This window comes from Motacilla alba, chromosome 5 (genome assembly GCF_015832195.1).
Source record: "Motacilla alba alba isolate MOTALB_02 chromosome 5, Motacilla_alba_V1.0_pri, whole genome shotgun sequence".
In the NCBI taxonomy this organism is placed as follows: domain Eukaryota; kingdom Metazoa; phylum Chordata; class Aves; order Passeriformes; family Motacillidae; genus Motacilla; species Motacilla alba.
Window position 1 is genome coordinate 5281839 of NC_052020.1, and position 20941 is coordinate 5302779.

The window sequence follows — 20941 nt, forward strand, 5'->3', positions numbered from 1 at the left end:
AATTATCCAAAAAATAATCAATACCACATTAATGAATTTTGATGTGTTTTATGTTGCTTGGACCTTTGCTTCTAACATGCTGCAAGTGCCATACAGATCAGTGATAATGTGCTATCTCAACAATAATTTTCATAAATTAACAGAAAGGTGCTTATAGTTTAGCTAACAGGAAACAGGGGGAGGTTATGAAAAAAGAAATGGCTATAAAAGGGTATAAAAACACTTGCCATTATTCAGTTTCACTGCATAAGTTTTAATGTGCTGAAAAAGTAATATAAAGTCCAGAGATGAGAGATATGAAATGTAGCATAATCCAGAGTCACTGTACTTAAAGAAAAAACTACTGTATATTGACAGGAAAAAAATATTTTTATAATCAGTATTTCTGTCCTAAATTGTTTATTAACCTCTCCTATAAACTATAAAATCTTTACATTCTAAAACATATCTACTGCAACATGAAGTATATAACTGATTATGCTTTAATTTATTTTTATTAGGTCACTGAAATAGGAGTGCATCAAAATAACAGTAATATTAAGTTTTATACCACCATAACTGTATTTGCAACAGTTTTGGGTTAACTCTTTCAGTTTTCCTGTGCTAAATTATAGGAGTCTTGTGTAAATCAGCAGCAACTTCACACACATATCAGGTACTCTTGGAATTTTTATCCTATCATATTTTTACAGCAAACAATATGGAAGATAAGAGTCCCTGCATTCCATTACCTGCTATATAGATGACACAAATATATTTGATAATGTAAGCATAACTTTAATGCATGAGCTACATATTTATGATTCTGCTGAGCTTCTTTTAAGTCCACTTGAAAAATGTTATGGAGGCAATACTCCAAACCAATTCATTTTTACTAAATCTTTTAACCAAAAATGAGTCCACTTTTTGATTCACTTAGTACCAATTTTAAAATGTCTATGTTAATTTAGCTACACTACTATTAAAAATTATATTTTTATTTTAAAAATTTTATATAAATATAAATAGATTTATATTATAGATATAAATATTTTTAAATATATATTTTACAGTTACCAACACTAGGAAAATTCACACCACCCTGCACTTTTGTACACATGGGAAAAGTTGTGCATAAGAATATAATGGATCTTCTTTGACAGATTATGTATTTTAAAATATGGGACAATTCAACAATACATTGTCTGAATAATCCCACTCTGATGTTGCATCTTTCATCCAGTTGTATAAACCAGGAATATCCAAGACCTCCTCTCTTTGATGAACCTGCTCTTAACTCCAAGGATGCTTTTACTTGCACCTGAAATGCAACCTCCTTGGTGATGGATGATTACAGTAATTCACAGCATAGCTCTTAGGGCAAAATCTCAGAAGCAGCAGATGTATGGAAGTGATCACATGTTAAAGCCAGTTGTACACACAGGGGAATAACTGAATTCCTTGCATTCTCAAGTATTCTGTCATCTGTTTAAGAATATTTTGTAAAAGTTATATATTCAGCTCCCTACTTGAAAAAAAAAAAAGCAAAAATGCAAAATAAGCTAACATTGTCTCATTCCTTGGAATATCATGGTAATTGTATCAAACTGAAAAAAAAAGTCTATTTACATGAATTTATCAGGTTTTTTTATCCCTATATATAAGAATAACCAAGGCATGCCTTGTAACACCCATTTCATCTAAAGTATTTAGGCCTGAAGTTACCTTTGAGGACTGCACTGAAGCTTTGATGGCCAGCAGTGGTTTGTGCTGTAGTTAGAACAATTGAAAACAGTAATACCTTCCCAATGTCTCATACAAACAGACCCAAATCAGAGCAGGCTCTCATCAAAATTAGCATAATTGCAACCAGAAATTAATTTTTGGCCTGCACAGGCTGTGAAAGAGAGACTTGTCCTCCATCCATACCTTAACATGAAGAAAACAAGCCATACTTGTAGACATTTATGTGCAGTCTTCAAAGAGAAGATTCACAGATACCAATTGCTGTTTTAGCTGGAGCTTTAAGGCATACTATAAACTTTATCTGAGAGTGGAAACAATAGTTCAGAAATGCTTTCAGAAAAAAGCACTTTAAAATACACTTGCTATTCAATAGTCCTGACACAAAGGACTAAAGGGTTCCTGTATTATGAAAGTCATCACCAGTAGGGTTATAATATATATTGAACAGCCTCTGTTTTAATCTACAAAGCAATTCCAATTATCTTAAAAAATAAAAAGCATATTACCTTCTTACTTTAACAAAAACCAGGATTATATGAATAGCAGGTAATCCAGATGTTTCACTGGACCCAAAGTACAAATAACAGAAGCTATGGACAATCATGCTACTTTAGGCAATTCTACAGCCAACGGGGTGGTCAGTTATCTTTGTAAAATTGTTGCAGATGCTTTAATTCCTAGGGAGGTTTTAGCCACTTTCTGATGGAGAATATAGCCCACCTTCAACCTTACTTGTTTCATCAAAATACACAAGTTCTATGTTTATATTGTGGCAGAAGGCAAACTTATTTACACCTGTTACAAGTAAAGTCTATGGGGAAGTGAATAATTTCAAATTAGCATAAAAGCATTTATTTAGAAACAGAAGTATATATCCACACTGGAAGTTCAATTTGAAATTACTGAACTCCTAGTTCAAAACCTTGGTTTCAAAGAGTGGAACAGTTGTGTTTATGTCTGGGCAAACAACAGATAATAATTTTTAATAGTCCAATCAGTGGTTGTACCTGAACTCTGCATGGTACATCTGATGGGAATGGATATTACCTTAATCTTCAGTGCACTGACTGCTATTGAAATGTGGAATCTGAACTGTTCTGAGCTTTTACATGCTGAAAGAATGTCCTAAAGTGACTTCATGATGCTGGCATCCCCACTCATCTGTTCTGTTTACGGTGGATACCAAGTTCTGCACCTTCAAGACTGGCTCTGAGAGCGAAGGGGAGAGAAGCAGCATGCAGGCTGTCTGCAGAAACTGCACTTGCTGCCCTGCATCCTTCTCACCCACTTGGGACCCTGGTTACTGAGAATATCAGACTTTCTGTGCTGACAGGCACTGACCCCCAAGAGCACACTGCATTTGACCTGAGGCCAAGGAGAAGGCTTCCAAAATGGAATGACAGAACTGGGATTGTGGGTGTGGAGTTTGAATAGAAGGGTGTAATATCACAGGGTGGAAAACTTAAGAGTTAAAGGGTTTAGAATATAGTAATATATATAAAGAAAGATGGAGGTTTTAGGGCAGAGGCTGGTCCTTCTGCTTCACCTTCTTCTCCATGGGTTTGGGTGGTTTTGTGTAATTGGATAAAAAGTCCACACTGTGGGCATGGGTGGTTGGTTTTTGGGTTAAAAGTAAAAATAATTTAGGTGTCATTTCTTAACTGGACAGTTTATCCTTAAAAGGCCTTGTAGAGAGAGAGATGGGGCTCCATTTTTAGTTTGTTAGAGTGAAGTGCTGCAGAACTCACAGTTTGTGCGACTGTAGAATAAGAACTAATAAACATCTGAGTCTGAACAAGAAATACCATCTCACACATTTAATCCTTACCTTGGCAGAAAAGAAGCAAAGAATCCGCACCCACTGTGTTGCCTGCAGCACGGACAGCAGAACAGAACTATCCCTTGCTTTTAATTACTTGGGTTTTTTAGTTAGCTGAGGCCAGTAGTTTTTTGGAACTGTTCAGCTATTGTTCAGTCCAGTAACACCAGGTCTATCATCCAGGGCACCCCAGGCTACACTGCGGACACCAGACCCAGCCCCGGAGAGACTGAGAAAAAACTGAAGGCACACCCACAAAAAGGACTCTGAACTACAGAAAGACTTTATCAATTTGCCACCTCTTCAAAACAATGAGAGGTTTCATTGTTTCATATTATTAATTTTTTCATGTTTGTGAGTACTTTGCTTGTTAAATAAACAATTTTTTTCTACTTTACTCACAGGAAATTTATGTCTCCTGAACTGGTGGGAGGAGAGGCCACTTAAAGTTGTTTCTAAAGGGACCACTTCAAAAGTTTTCTCCCAAAATTTTCCCTAAACCATGACAAAGTGGAACTGAGGAGTGCTGCAACTCCCCACTCTCCAGTGTGACTACTTCCCACTTCTAGCATAAATATGATGCCAGAAAACACAGCAAGAAAGGGCTAAAGATAATGCTCTTTCTTAGGCCCTCTGCTTTAACAAAACTGAGGACAAGGTCCAGCTATAAATGAAGATCTCAAATTTGAAATGTTGCCCATAAATTGTACCTATACGAAAATTACAAGAAACAAAAGTCATAAAATAATTTGATTTCAGTATTTGAAAGCAACCCTGTTCTGGTTTTGCCCTCTAGAAATGGCTGCTGAGAATGGCAACCATGATTTACTTCAGGGAGAGAAGAGGGAAAGCACAGCCTGTGCTTCAAGGCTCGTGCTGACAGTTAAGGAGCTGAGGGAGCAATGGAAGTGAGGTCAAAAGTTCTGAAAGGCACACAGATGTCTTTAACAGCCCTGGACTTAAAAAATACATAACAGATAGTAACAGCTTGTCTAATTGAGAAAAATCTGACCTGATAGTCTTCTTTCAGTGCTTTTAATTCACTTTCCATTCTAACATTCGTTTGGGTTATTCGCTGAAGCAGCTCCTGCACACACTGTAGAGAGCTGAGAATTTCCTTATTAATACAAACACAATAGAATATATTGAACAAGATTTTATTTCTGCAGTTTAAACATTAGATGATTTATGTCTTTCGTATTTTTTTTTAATTCTGTCAGTGTTTACAAATTCATGTCTGTAATAAAAGGTACTCCAACCTCAAGATTGGGGAAAACTTGTAGGGAGAAATCAGAACACTGCCCATTTTTCTGACCTTTTACCCTGAAGAAGTTAACATTACTATAAACCATTACAACATTCTTTTTCAGAAGATTTTCCTATAGTTAAAATGAAACCCACCCAATCTTTATACATTCTTCAGCGCAAATCTGGATAAAATATATCAAATCCAACCCCACGGTGATTTGTATTCAGGACAAACAGAATAAATTTATCTTACCATATCACAGGCTAGAAAAATATGGAAAAAACAAAAGAAATTATTCCATAAAGGGATCACACTAACATGAAATCATTCTGAATCTCCTGAATCAAATCCTAATAGATGTGAACCACCACCTATTAGCTTTTCATCATATAGGGCAGCTATATGATATTTTACTGTCAGGGTCTGAACTTTGGTGTTACGTTCCTCAAGACTGTATTGTTACTTCATGAAGGGGAAGTTGTAAAAAAAGAGACACCCAAAGTGAGCTGATTTGAGTTGAGGAAGATGCCATGAGTGCTGCCATGAAGTGTGTTGCAGTCTGCTGGAAACTAAGCCATTTTTTATTGAACATTACAAAACACGTTTCCAAGGTTTGAAAGACAGAGTGAATGACCCAGATAAGGCAATCATCACCCCCTCAAGACCACTTACAGAGTTACTAAAAGGAGACACACACAGAAAAAAACCTGAGTTTCAGGCAGAAAGGAATCTTAGATGTGATCAGTTGCTTCAAAATACATTGAGAGAGGAACATATTATTAAAACAAAGTACTTTGACGTACTTGCAAAGTGCTTTCAAATTATTCTACTTTTGGTTCTACTGGATACAAAGATACAGCTATCTAATGAAAAAAAAAATCAGTATTTTAGTGTACTCTCATTCCTTTTCAAGCATGTATAAATAATATTTTTTTCATTGAAGCTTAATTTATTTTTAGTTCAATTTTACACCCAGAAACTGTGGAATGGTTTGGCCAGTGTCATCTAACAGGTCACTAGTAGAGCTGGCCACATCTTTTAAATCTAGGACATTTTTCTCTCAAATAGACCAGCCTGCTTCTCTCATAGACTTTAGTACAAATCAGCTGTAATGTAGATGGTATTTCTAGCCTAAGTCCAAGAACCACTAAAGCCAACATTTCAGTTAATCAAGGTGAATTATGAGTGCTCCACAACACAGAAACCCATGTCTCCAAACCCAAGCACTTGGAGGAAACATGAAGCTCATCTCTTCATCAGAGCCCTCTCCAGACTACTCCAAACCTCTCCGTAAGTTCAAACTAACCTACCAAACAAACCTTAGCAATTCACACGGAACAAACCTTAGCAATTCACACGGAACAGGAGGAAACATGAAGCTCATCTCTTCATCAGAGCCCTCTCCAGACTACTCCAAGCCTCTCCGTAAGTTCAAACTAACCTACCAAACAAACCTTAGCAATTCACACGGAACAGGAGAGAGATGCAAACCAGAATCCTTCTCTTAGATAACACAGCAAATATGCTCCACAAATTATGTTCCATTCATCTCCACAGAAATCCTTTTAGTGCATTCAGGGCTGGGAGAGTAATGAGGCCTGAGGAAGTCTCTCATTTTTTCCCATGTGTTTATTGGCAAGTATTTTTTTAAAAGCAAGCTCAAAATGCAAGCAGGCTTTTATAAATGGGAAGAGTGCTGCTGGATGAGTGCTCTGTAGACATGCCAGCAAGATACTGCTTTTGTCCCTCCCTGGCACCAAGAATGACACACTTCTCTGACCTGTTCCCTTTTGTGAGCTGCAGAGTGAAAGTTCTGCAACTGTTCAAGAAAAGGTAAAAAACCAACCACCCTTTTCATGCTTCACGTTCTGCAAAGCAGTGCCTTACACTGTTATTACAGGAAACAAATTTTTTTTTTGCTACATTTGATAATTGACTCCACAGCCTTTTTTTAAAAAGGATTTTTTTTCTGGAATACACCTGAGTTAGCAAGAGAAGACACTCCTAACTGTTCAGGGATGTAAAGGTGTGGCTTAATAGTCTAAATGGAACATTATTTCCTTCATGCACCATTGACACATTATTCCCATTTTACCTGGTTTCAACACCAGCAATGTTAGAATAAACTGTTGGTAACCAGAAAGCAGAACAGCATGTTATTTACTGCTTATTTATACTGAACCCACATGTAGGCAAGTGTCTAATGGGAATACCAAATTTCACCCATCTGAATTCAAAGACAAAATGTAAGACTTGGAATAAAGTGTCAAACAATGGACTTTGTTCTGGTAGTACTTCTAAAAACTGAGCAGTAAGATACCACTTGGGCCAGTATTAAATATTTCTGAAGCGTAAACAAGTGAAATTGACTCGTTTTTTTAGCTTAGTATAATAAGAAACCTAAGTATGAAATATAGCACCTACATTCTGAAGCGATTTTTAAGTAGTGAAGCTGTATTATCAACTCACCAGCTTTTCTTCTTTAATGTGAGTGTTTTCTTCTTGAACTTTTTTACTGACTGCTGTCTCCTTCAAAAAAAAAAAAAAAGAGCATGAAGAACAGTAAAAGGCATTTAAAATTACTGTCTATTTTCTTTGACAATATTGTTTTCATGGGATATAGTGAATCATCATGAGGCTAGTTAAAGAAAAGGAATTATTTTTTGGTGTCTCCTTACCCATTTTTTACTATAAAATTATATTGATATTCATAGCATATTTATTTCCCTAGAAAAGACTATAGTGGAAATAGTTTAATTTAATGTATATGCAATACAGTAGAAAGGAATCACTAATCTGTATCCATCAGAGATCATTACCAGGAGGTTTGTTGAACGAAGAACAGAAAATATTCACCAAAACTTTAATTTGTTTAAAATCCAAAATACCATTCTGATTTTCTCTTGCAGTTCTTGAAACTGTTTTTCCTTCACTGCAAGATTGATGTTTTCTTCTCCCACCCTGTACTGAGAGGTGACCTTGGACCTTATCAAGTCTGTAGTTACTTTCTTCAGTTCCTTAACACAGGAAACACATATAAATAGTTCATCCAGTGTAGGCATTGCAATTCAAAACACAGACAAATCTTTTAAACTATCCTGGTCATGCCCTACTTTGAAATAATGTATGGAAAAAACAGAATAAATTACAGGTACTGAAATGGGTAAGACTGGCTTACTAAACTTCAAACTTGTCACACGTGACTAAAAGTTTATTTTCACAGGTAAAATGTTATTGCGCCAATTTTAATCTTCTTTGAAGTATTTACTTAATCATCTTATTATTTCTTTTCCAAAAGGTGTATTAGAAGTGGATATTGAGTTGGTATTGGTAAAACCAATGGGTTTTATGGGTTCTTTACCCACACATACAATAGGAATTACTATTGTAACTACAGTGTACGTTCTTGGGAATGAGGAAGGAAAAAAGGGAGAACAGTGATTATCTGGTAAAAACAGGAACTGGCTATAAATCTGGAGGATCTTTGCTCTTCCTGAAACATTAATTACTTAATCTCAAGAGAATGCTAAATTAATTTTATATTAGAAGCTTCTACAACTTGATGCCTTTGATTTTATAGTCTTTATCCTCTTTTAAATATCCTGCGGCTTTTTTTTTTTTTTTTTTTTTTTTTTGGTATCTGTTTTGTAACCAGTTTATTCAGAGCTCCTAGTGCAGCAAATAAACAGCAAACGCTTTGATCTCATTAAATTACAACTTATAGTTCCTGGAGCCATAAATATTGTGCCCTGCTCTCCCCCTCCCCTCCCATCCTGGTGCAAGGTAGTCTGGTTAATATCTCTCTCTCCTTGAGCACTCTGACGTTTACTCAGACAAATAGCAGAGGTTATGAATGCTGCTCACAGATAGCATCAAGAATTCTCCATGATGCCATAGTGGTGAACCAAGCATTCAGAATGGTCATAGTTTTATCTAACAACTAAGTTTGGTCTGTTTAACTTTTCTTCACAAAACTGGAATTTCGGTTATCACACACAGAATTATCACAGGCTGGTGGTTTAACTGTTCTGGACAAAATCATAGAACAGTACAAAAGAAGGAAAAAAGATTACATTGCAGCTGAAATTCACAAAGTTTTATGGAGAATACAAGTATAGGTAGCACTTTTAAATAAATCATTTTTTTTGCTAGAGGCTTTATTTCTCACGTATTTTAGCCATAAATTTAAAATGATCTAGCAAGTCCTAAGTGTAACTGCAGAATCAATTACAGAACTGAAAGCCAGCAATGCTTTACAATTATTCTATTCTGAAAGCTGGTTAGGTTTCCCCCATCTTTTGCAATAAAGACATATCTCAGTTGTTCTGCTTTTATTAGAATGAACCATGCAAGGTTCCTGCTGTCAAGTGGCAGAGGGTGCCAGCAGCTCTAACTTTGTGCAAGTGCAAAGGGGCACGGTGGCAGCCTGCACAGAGAAGCAGATGAACAGGACAGAGAGCCCAGCTCACAGGCTGGGTGCCACACCAGCAGGTGCAAAAGCCTGCCATGGATCTGATGCCAGCTGTTTTCCAAAAGTCAGGCTTTACAGTGTGCAGAAAAAACTTATTTTGTCATGGGGAAAGTATGAGTCATGCCCTTGAGGCAGAAAATACGATTGTATTTTCTTCTTTGTAATTGCAAGTGGGTGTGTACAATCCATCTGGAAGCAAACCCAAATCTGTTAATACAAAGCTGTAGGCAGGAAAAACCAAAACCCACAAACAAACAGAACCCAACACAAACTCCCAAAAAAATCTCCACAAATGAAATCACCAAAACTAATAGCAAAGTTTTTAATGGTGAATGAAATCACAAGGTTTGTAGCTGCAAAAAGAATTTTAAAAATAATTTTCTACATACATACATGTGTTTTCTTGTACCCTGAAATTAATTACAATGTAACCTCAAAGTTTTTGCTTTTTTTTTCTAGTAGCTTTCTCTCATTATTAAAATCACAAGTAGTATCCAAAAATCTAGAAAGAATGTTGAATGTGAAAAATAATTTTATCTGTGCTGGGGTGTGTTGAGAGAGAATGATAAGGCTTTAAACCCATTCCCTTGAGCTGTTGCTAGCAGCCAGTGCATAGGGACATGGCTGAAAAAACACTTCATGCCAGTGTAAGTCAAGAGTGTCCCAAAATCCCAGTCCTGCTCCTTAAACCTGCTTTACTTCTCCAAGCTGGTCTAAGCTAAAACTTCCACTTTTTTGGTTGGGGTGGTTTTTTTTGGGTTTTGGGGTTTGTGGTTTTCAGTTGAGCTTTTTTTTGAAATAAAATCTAGGTTTTTTCAATACAAAATATTAATTCCACTCTCCCTTGAGGCCACACAAATACATGTTCCAGCATAAAGAAATGGTGTAGGACTGGACAAGCAGCCAGCACAGGCAGATGTAACCATTTCCCAGGACTGATACCCTATGAAAACTTAACCTGTATTCAAAATTACACCTATATCTGTTGTCTCTTTTCCCAGATTGCTGCAACCCTCTTGTACTCTTTTGGGCCTTGAGCATCAGAGTTGTTTTTTAAGCAGCAGAATGACAGAAACCTTCTTGGCCAGATATCAATGCAAGCATTTTCAGAGTGGTTGAAAAGAATCCTACCACATCGAGTATCAAAATGTTCAGATCCAAAACCAAATGTTACTGAAAGGAAATTTTGCCATAGTCCATTACATTGCAATTTAGGAACTGGACTTGAAGCAGGCAATGTCAAGAGAAAATTATAACCTCTCTAAATAATATTTCTTCCCTGAAATCCCAGAAGAGTAAACCTGTGCAGAACAGACCTCAATTTCACTCAATTTTTCTGTTGTACATATTTAACACCTTCATAACACATTTGCAATTTCATTAAAATTGGAGATTAGTTTATTTTTACCCATAAATGTTAAACAGCATTCACTAACTTCACATTCCCATTAAGAACAAATGTGTGAGATCATCCAGGTCTGAGTGAAAGTAATGGCTGTGATAAGAGCTGACAACCAAATTAAGATTTTAGTACCATGGATAGTCATTCCCATTCCAGCACTGAGGCTACAGAGGAAAGAAGTTTGAACCCAGAAGTTGTCAGAGCTGTTAGAGGTCAGTCAAGTCTCCAAGGCAGATAAAACCAGCTTTAGAAGTTGTCCCAAATTGTGCTTTTTTTATCATGACTTCTTTCAGCTATGTAGCAAGTGAAAACAGACTGGTAATCCCTTTCAAAACTCTTCCAAATATCCCAGTTCAGATTGTTCAGAAAATAATGGTTAAAGACTTTAAACTAGTAAGAAATTCAGTAATAAATACAATAAAGGCATTTCCTGCTGAACTGAGGAAGCTGGATTAAGTTTCAGTTGGCCCCTTTTTTTCTGCTTATCTAACAGTATTTTATTTAAAATTCATAACCCTTCATGACCTTAAGAATCAAGAGTACAGCTGAAAAAAAGAGTGGATAAAATAGTATGTTTGACTGCTGGAGTAAATAAATCTCAATTTCTCTCTCACACCTACATTACTCACAAATTTCATAATGTAAAATTTTCTTAAACATTTCTGTTCTGGAGTTTTCTTACCTCTCAAATTACTTACCCTCAGAGAATAGTAAGTAATTAATTATTCTTGGTTTCTCACCAAAAGCAACAAATCCAATTTACTGTGATGCTGTAATATTTCTAAAACTCCTCACTTTTTTATTTACAATATACTACAATAAAGATATGCTGCATCTTAGATGAAACGTTTCTGTCACATGCAAATTATTTCCCTTTTTTTAAAGGAATTGCACAGCTGGAATTTACACAATGCACAGACAAAGCTGCTCGCAGACCTTCAGAGTTATGATGATATCAGCATCCTAACAAACATGGCTTTCCTACAGAGGAAAGTTATCCCCACTGACACTTTCCAATATTTTTCTGTTTCTCTTCCATCCATCAAATATTCCAGATAAACATATACAGTTTTTATGTGTTGCCTATCATTTGAATTATGCAGCTAAAAAAACATTTTTAAATACTGTAACACCTAATTGTGATATAGAAATTAATTTGAGATTTTTCCCAGTGTTCTGCTGCACAGTTACCGTGGATTTCAATCTGCTTTTCTGATGGTAAGAGGTCTGAAATCTTTGATCACTTCAAAACTTGATCTTTTTGACACTAAGGTTTGGCATGTTACATTCTAGTATGTAACTAAAAATCCAAACTGAATTCCTGATTAATTTTTACTGTGGCAATATCTCCATGTAATAAATACAAAAATTAAGTAAAGCACTAAAGAAGGTAAGAATTAAATTTTTAAAAATCTCAAAATGTCTATATTTCAAGATAAACCTAAAGTCTGGCTTTTAGTGGAATCATACTCCAAAGAACCTTAACAATAAAAGGCTACATGCTCTTAAGAAGAAAAGAAACAGCAGTAGATTCAGGGAGAATTTCCAAGTACTTTTGTACCTTCAAATCCCGTTTTTCAGGCAAAGAAAGGTAAACAGGTAAACATCTATTTTTCAATCAATATAACCCAAATATAAAATGGTCATAGTCTCTTTTCCTCATGTACAAATTATCTTCTCCCCCTGCCCTTTTTTGTTTTCAAAAACATTCACAAACTTGGCAAAGATTCCACGGCAATTCAAAGCAATCCTCTGGAAACTGGGGATTAACATTAGGCCAAGAAGTTGAGATACTCATGCTTTTGATCCCTACATAAAATCATTACAGAATCTAAAGGAGAAAAAAAAAGGAGGAAAATAAAAAGATAATGAGATATAAAGAAGAGATGTGGTATGGAAAGATACTGAGTTTACAGAACCGTTCTGACTTTTGAACGCCCGTTTGTTTTTCTCTTGTCAGCTCTTAAGAAACAGTTCAAAGGGAAAAGAATGTTATTCTTCCCACTATTACCTGTGTTCAAGAGAGCAAATCAAAAATGTACTGGGCAAAGAAGAGTTTCTGAATAGAGGCAGGAGAAAAGAGCTTAGTGACAACTTCCTTGTAAACCGTAATCTGATGTCTCAGCTGCCTTGTCACAAAACTCTCCCACTTGAGGGATTCAGTTACACATTTTATCCTGTGTTCAAGCCACCAGCTCGCCTCCATGGCAACTGCTCTTCATGTTGTACCTCTGACTAAACTGCAAACACCACTGCTACCTTCCTCACAGATGGAGAAGAGATGGTAGCACAGCACAGGAAGAAGACAGGTTATTAATAATTAGCAGGAAACAAGGAGGATGCTGTAGAGGTAATTAACACTTCACAGGTTACAGAAAATTCTCAGAGCTGCTCCTGTTTTTACTGAGGTGTCTGTGGAAGCTAATTTAGCTATTAGTCATAGAATGAAAAATAGTTCTGCTGCTTGTCCACTAATATTAATACTTCAGCAGCTTTTGGAAGACCCAAAGAACCACAGAATATTCTGAGTTGGAAGGGACCCACAGGGATCATTCTCCATCCAGAAACGTGCACTGTACTTACTTCCTTCAGATTACTTATTTCAGTCTCTTGTCTTTTATTCACTGATGCTAGTTTCTTATTGTGCTGTATGGCTTCCTGAACTTTAAAAAGAAGTTAAAGCATGTTAACAAATAATTTCGCATTTGAACAAATATTTGATTTCTAACTTCAATATATGTGCATATAATTCATTTTAAAAAACAAACCTAAAGCTGCAAATATGATTCAGCTACTTTTTCTGTGTAGTCTGATACTATACTGGAGGATTATACCAGGTGGTACCAGATCTCTATACCTCAAACAATGAGTTAAGACTTTTCTGTATGTTGGCTTGCCTCTTTTAACTGTAATTGAATTTTTTAGTGTCCTATGATGCAATTTTAGTAGGACTTTTAATCTTGGTTTTATTTTTAAAAGATCTTCTTGTAATTTTCTGATGAGTTCAGTTATTTTCAGACTAACACAGAACATAATGGGGCATAAAAAAATTAATAACTGACTTAACAGATGTACAGAGTTATATTCCCATAGTCCATGGAAGACAGAAAAAAAACCACAGAGGCTAGCAGAGCAAAAAATTCTATGAATGACTTCTATTTCTGCTGAAAAGGGAGGGAATTTTCTCTCAAACTTTATATAGGCGAAGATATCAGTGGGAAATTGCTTGAAATTCCACAATGAAAAGCTGAAGATATTTACTGATTCCTGTACTTTTTCAGACAGCTCTGTTCAGTCTTCGTATTTTCATCCTCTCAGGTTCCCCTTCATCCTTTTCTGGTTTCTGATTTCTCTTTTTTCACCCCTAATCTCTTTTTCTTTATTTTCCTCAATAGTTTTCTGGCACCACACTTGAACACAAGAACTGCAGACACCCACAGCGTCCTCTCCTTTTCTGCTAGAGATGGTCCATCATGGGGAATGATGGACAGCAGCCTTACAGCACCATGAGCAATTTTGCAGTTTTGAATGAGAATATGTGCTTAAAAAATTAAAATACTGATGAATGTAACAGCTATCTTCTGATACAACTTAGGAAAACCTTCTAGAACAACAAGCAGGCCAAAATTAGTAGAACTCTCTTTCAGCAAAATTCATGTGCTCACTCTCTAGCTTTGAAGTACAATCAGCAGGACATTGTTTAGCCAATAATGTTCTAAATTTAAAACTTAAAAAACCTGAACACAACAAAGTAACTTGAGGTCCTGAAATACCGCAAATATACATAGAATATGTTACCAGTTTACTGAAACTAGATTTGGAAAAAAAAAAATTGGTTTCAGGAAGAAACCTGAAAAATTTAGTGAGATTCAGTAATTGAAAAGTTTTTTTGGTGTTTTGGGGGTGGTTTTTTTTCTGTTTGATAGCTCCTCAATACAATTTCCTGTGTGGTCACACACACTAGTGCAGCAGTGGATCAGCAAAGAGCACTGAGGAGCCTAACAAGATATTTGATGCTTGGCATAGGGTAGCTGCTATTTTTCTGAGTTTTCAAGTGTCTCCAACTCAGTGCTGTGAAAGCACAGCAAAAGCAAGGGCTGGAAGGTATTTAACACATACATACCACTGTGCTCTAGCTTGCCATGAACACCTTTTACAATCCCAAAACGAGATGCAATAGTAGCATAACACCTCTCAACTTCATTCAGTTTCTTATGATGCTCCTCTTTTGCTGTTAAGTGCATCTGCAATTTTTGATCCTGTTAGGAACATCAGTGAAGCATCCATTTAATGACAGTAAGTAGCTCTCCAATTGCTTTTGAGTATAACAGCATAAATGCAAAATCATTCCCAGAATCTTTCAGTTGTCTATTTTGTATCTAATGACCTTGCCCATCTCCAAATAGCAGGAAGAGAGACAGAATCATCATGACAATCAAAGGATTTGAGCATCTGACATTTGAGGAGAGGCTGAGGGACCTGTGACAGCCCAACCTGGAGAGGAGCTGATAAATGTGCATATACCAGGGAGGTGTGTGTGTGAAAGGAGTAAAGAAACCACAGCCAGACTCCTTTTAGTGGTGCTCACTGACACAAACTGAAAAACACAAAATTTCACTTAAACTTGAGGGGAAAGACATTGTAAGGGTGGGCAAACATTGGAACAGGTTGCACAGGCAGGCTACAGAATCCATCCAAGGAGATACTAAAAGTAACAGCCACGGCTCTGCCACACTGGCTCCACAGACCCTGCTCTGAGCCACCTCAAAAGACTCCTGACAGCTTCATCCATTCCAGTCCTGGGCTTGTAAAAAATGGCACAGCCAAGGGCAATTAGGAGAGTTTGTGTATTTGACACACCTAAATAAAAGAATTCCAACACACTTGCTAAAAATCAGAAGTGCATCAACTACTTCTAGAGTAGAGGTGACTTTGATTTGGTCAAGTGAGACTTGTCCAGATTAACAACCCATGCTTCCCATAAAAATATAAATAACCTTTCAGTGAGTAATTCTTATTTCCTCCTTGTCAATTAGCTGTTCTAATATTTTTAAATACGATGAAATCACTTTGTGTATCTGTAGAGGAATTTTCTAACAACTTTTGTAAGCATCTAACACTTCATTTTACTTCTATTCACATGTTGGCCTAAGTAACACCACAAAGAAACCCACATGGTAATTTTAAGTACAATATATTTATGAATTTTACCAATCTCTCTCATTTTGTGGAAACTGTTCCATGACAATTTTTTCTGTTATCCTTGCAGCAGTAAGATTTTTGTGTTCTTCTTTGTAGTGTATTTTTGTTAACAGTTTTGTAGGTACTATTTGGTGAATTTTAAAATTCACTTTTCTCAAGGGAATGGGGTAAATTAATTCCTCAGAAAAGATAACCATTTGTTTAGATATCTAATCTATTTCTAATCTATAGTAGAGCAACACAGCAATTAAAATAAACTGGGCCAAATTCATTCCTGTGTGTAAATTCAAGTTACACCAGGATGCATCTGGCCCAGTCTGTTTGGCTTTGGCAAGGCTCCATTTCCACACAGTAACAAATGCAATACATGTCCAGGCATCAGAGGATAATAAAAGCTGATAGTAATCAAATGAAATGACCACCATAAGACTAGCAAAACAGGATATACAATACAAATTTCTCATGTTTTATAAGGTATGAAATTAAACACACTACAGCAAATGGAAAGTCATAATGGAAGCACTGGTAAAGAAACACCACCACTTACAAAAATCACTGCAAGGAATGTAGGTTGAAAATGTTCTTACACTTTCCGTTTTTCCTAGTCATAAATTAACTGTTGAAGATCTGTGCTTAACTAATGCTAGGAGGGGAATTTTCTAACAAAAACATTAAAAGGAAAGATTTTCTTTGTTTTTCCTGGTAGTTCCCTCAGGTATATTTATTCTAAGAGATCGATGAACAGGGAGACAGCCCTAATTTGAGGCTTGAACAGCTTGTGGCAAGATCTGAGGGGTTTTGTAGTTTTTAATAAGGATTTTTTCTTAATGTTATCCCAATTCCTTTCTTTAGTCAGAAAGATAGCGTTAGTCCCTTCTCCTCTCTCAAAAAGTTGAAATATGCTTTGCTACTTCACAGGGCTCTTTCCAGGGGAAAAAGGAACTGGCCTGCTCTATCTGCAAGAGTTTTATTAAGAGCTTAACACTTGCTTAAATATGATTTTTGATGGCAGGCTTAATGCACAGAGAAATAAAAGCCTGAGTATGTGACTCGTCTCCTCCCAGTGAAAAGGTTGTAAAACATTCTTCCATAGAAGCCAATCAAGAAACACCAGGAGACACTGCAGGATAGGGAGTAGATGACCCTGGAGCTGGAGTGAGACCCACAGAATCTTGGTTCTTCTTCCTTATGTCTGATACTGCAAGAACAGGAATTATTGCCCTGCCCTCCACCAGTAATAAAGATAAGCTGGGATGGGGAGTGGAATTGATTGTGGCCATATGGCTTGTTGAGGCACAATGATTTCTTGGTGGAACTAGACCTGAGAAATAGCTCAGGGTCAAGTGGGTGACTGGAGAAACACAAGGAGGGGATGGCTCATATCTCAAAGATATTCTGGAAATGGAATCACTAGTCAGAGGTACTCTGTGAAGTAGAAGGTGGTAACTGGGAGGTGAAAGTGTCAGAGAAACAAAGGAGATGTAACGGCATGGAGACCAAGGGCAAGATCACATGAAAATTATGCAAAGGGCTACCAACTGTAGATCTTCAAAATGGGAATTTTTTTCACAACAGTTCCTCCAGTTCTCACCATTTTTCTACTTAAAAATAATTGGATTGTATTGTATACTGCCTCCTCATTGTATTTTGAAACAACATAGTATGATTACAGGCAAACTCCTAAAAGATGCAGAAAGGAAACAAAAACATCCTATCTTAGATTATTATGAACAAACCAACTTTATTTTTTGCAGTAATTCCTTTTTCATTCATTTGACAACTACACCAGTATTAGAAAACTAAATAGTGGCAGGGAAGTTCTCAGGAAATGCCTGTACTGTTGTTAAAATCTCCCTGACACATTTTGGCCTGTGCCACGTAGGACTCACCTGATGGTACCAGCAGTTCCTGGGCACAGTTCAGATGGGAACACAGTTCCCTGTCTGCTGGGAACCATGTGGGTTATCTGGATTGAAATTCCCTCTTTTCTGTGGTAGGGTTTAATCAGCCTAGACCATCTGACTGCAGCTTCACTCAGTGGTTTCACATACATTTAGTTTCCAATAAAAACAGGGAAGACAAGAACAGATGCCACGTGCAGAGAGCCCTAGCATTCTCCAGTGTATCATCTGTCAGGAAACCAACACCTGACCATTTTCCTCCAATTACTTCCTAATTTCAGCAGCAGGAAAACAAATACAATACAGAGCTCACACTCAAGTGTATTCTATCAACTGAATTGGCTTCGTAGTAATCCCTCCTGACTGCATGAGTGCTACTGTCCATATGCAGTGAGGTGCAAAACAACTGCACTGCAATAATCAACACTTGAATTGTGGGGGGAAAAAGACAATAATAAAGACAAATAAATAATAAAAGGCAAAAAATCCTTTTTTTTTTTGTCTCTATACTGTCTTTCAGTATGAAACAAAACCTTCCACTATTTCAAAATTATAGCATATATGGTAAAAATTGTATCAGCAGTACAATTTTTGCATAAACTTAACCGGACAGCATGCTAAAACACGGTGTTTATGTCAAGTATTAATACTGCATATACCATTCTAAAAGTACAGAACTGAAGGAACAAAAACACAATAAAAAGCTACATCAGTAAGGCACACCCAGTCCCCAGCACACACAGAAGCTCCTTCACTGACTGGCAGGGTTTCTAAGGTGCCAGATTTAAACTGAGCAGCACATCTGCTTACTCTCAAAACACACACCAGAGAACGATCTAATCTGTCTTTAACAAAATTGAAATAGAAATGGGTTTCAGATAAATGACTGGCTTAGAATTTCAACCATTTGATTTTTAAACACTTTGCCATTGGTGATGACCAAGAGTCTACACGGGCAGCTACTTTGACCCCTTGAATGTGCCACTTATTTCAGTGCAACCACACAGGGAGTAAAGTTGGTACAATTTGACCTGGTCTAAAGCTGCATTAGCCCACTACTGCAAAAGGTTACAGGAAAAAATTCACTTCTGTTTACCTTGTAGGGTATTTTGTTTTCATTACTTAATATGAGAGCATCTTCCCTAAGTCCCAACTGTACATGTTCTGTTTAGTGCTACATGCAGAAGAGGATTTCCAGCATCTTGCCCCACTCAACAGCATTTTAGATCACCATACTCTGTATCAAAGCAAATGCTTTCAAAATATTCAAATGATCAATTAATGGAAAGTTTATGAACATAAGAAATATATTTCTTTAAGTAGCACAGATACATTTCCAGCTCAAATAAAAGGTGTTGTCCTTTAAATATTCTCATTCATATGGAAGACTGAGCTTGTAAGTTATGAAAGAAAGATAATATGTAAAATGACCTAAATGAAAGTCCAGTTATTCTGTATATTTTCAACACATTTTTAGATCAGCTGCATTTTAGGAATAAATACAAGTTAAAAGCGAAGTAAGACAAAACACATTTTATGTTGCCTTTGATCTTTAACTTGTAGCTTTATCTCCCAGGTCAGAGGGCACATTATTCAATTTCACCATATTTTGTGTAAAACCACTGTAGCGTTGAGGATGACTTTCAGTACAAATGTCATGGTACTTAAAGCTAAACTGGACTCTAGTTTTTTGAGCTTCTTAATTAAAATCACAGTTTGTAATGGTCTGACAATATTATCTTTATTCTTTCCAGTTGAGCAGCAGCAGAATTTTCACAGCATTTATTCAATCAAGCCTAGCAATGTTTCTGTGGCTCACTCTTTCACTTCCTAAAACAGACAACAGGGTTCAGAGCCACTATGCTGTCACTCTGGGTAAATTTATTCCCTGTGTCAAAGGGAGTGAGCTGCACTGGATGAAATCTAAACTGTTCAGGCAAACTGATGTTAAGAACTAATTCTGAGGAGTAAAAAAGAGTGAGAAGAAAACCACCAGTTTTTCTTAAAAACAAACCCAAGAACTTCTAGGAATTCTCTATTACTTTTTGATATTATTATGCCAGATCCTGTCAGAGTAATAAAATTACATTATTTAAATGACACTCTATTAAAAAATCTTTAATCTCTAAAGAGAAAAAATGTACCAATTCTACTTTAATTCAGTGAGGAAAAAGTACCACATGCTGATCAGTAGCTATCACACTATAAAAATCTAAAAACATTGCATTTGTAAGATTTTCAGATCTGAAGCTGATACCTCTTTGCGTTACTCGTAATAATTATCATATATCATTTAAGTATTAAAGCCAGTTAGTAGTGGATTATACTCCAAACATACTCTTTTCATTAAAACTCCTTTTTGCACTTTGATTATTTTCTTACCATTTCATTCAGTTTCTTTTGTAAAGTGTATTTTGAAATCTGTAAAACAACAGAGTGTTATTCATTAAATGGTACTTACATTTTTTCTGACAACAACCTGCATAATTAGGTATTGTTATACCACTGTTTATATTTAAATTATGTAAAACCACTTTACACTGATTTGTTACTAGAGGGGTTTTGAAAAAGGGAATGAATCCTTGTGTTTTCTGACAGGCATCATAAAAATAATGTGCAAAGGGACCACAGTCTGTAAACTGGACCCTTAGAAATAAATAGAGAAGACAAAGAAGAAATGAAAGTATTCCCTCAACTCTTACAGGAATAGAAGTGTGTTCCCTGTTGGAAAAAAAACAACAAAAATATCTTAGTAGGTATTCTAAATGGTAACATATCAAGATATAATGTGACAATCTCACACCCTTTAATAATATAAGGCTGCCATTAGAAGATGTTAACACTACTTAATACCCCACTGACAGAGTACTTTGATTTGCATACAAAAAAAAACAAACCCCAGAGTATTGTCAAAGAACCTAGAGTGTACAAATGTTATAGAGAAAATGTTATTTCTAGGAAAAAACCTAGAGAAAAATCATTTTAAGGTAGGGTTCTGATGCTACAGAGAAGAATACAGAACTGAATTAAAAATTCTTCACTCTTGTATTAGGCTCCTCTGCAAACAATCTCCCTGGGAGCACATGTCTATTGTGATGTCCTGCTTCCTCAAGCCACAGCAGAATTTCCTGGATCTGAACTGTACTGTGACACAAATGCTTGATCTGTGAAC

At 36.3% G+C, this 20941-nt stretch overlaps 1 protein-coding gene across 1 annotated transcript in view; it reads right to left on the bottom strand.

Moving 5' to 3' along the window:
• CCDC73 (coiled-coil domain containing 73) overlaps positions 1 to 20941 on the bottom strand; it is a 95256-nt gene that overhangs the window by 14172 nt on the left and 60143 nt on the right. The window contains 6 exon segments of the mRNA XM_038137347.1: positions 4557 to 4661; positions 7263 to 7322; positions 7682 to 7810; positions 13250 to 13329; positions 14790 to 14925; positions 20152 to 20190. Coding sequence (XP_037993275.1) covers positions 4557 to 4661; positions 7263 to 7322; positions 7682 to 7810; positions 13250 to 13329; positions 14790 to 14925; positions 20152 to 20190 — 549 coding nt within the window.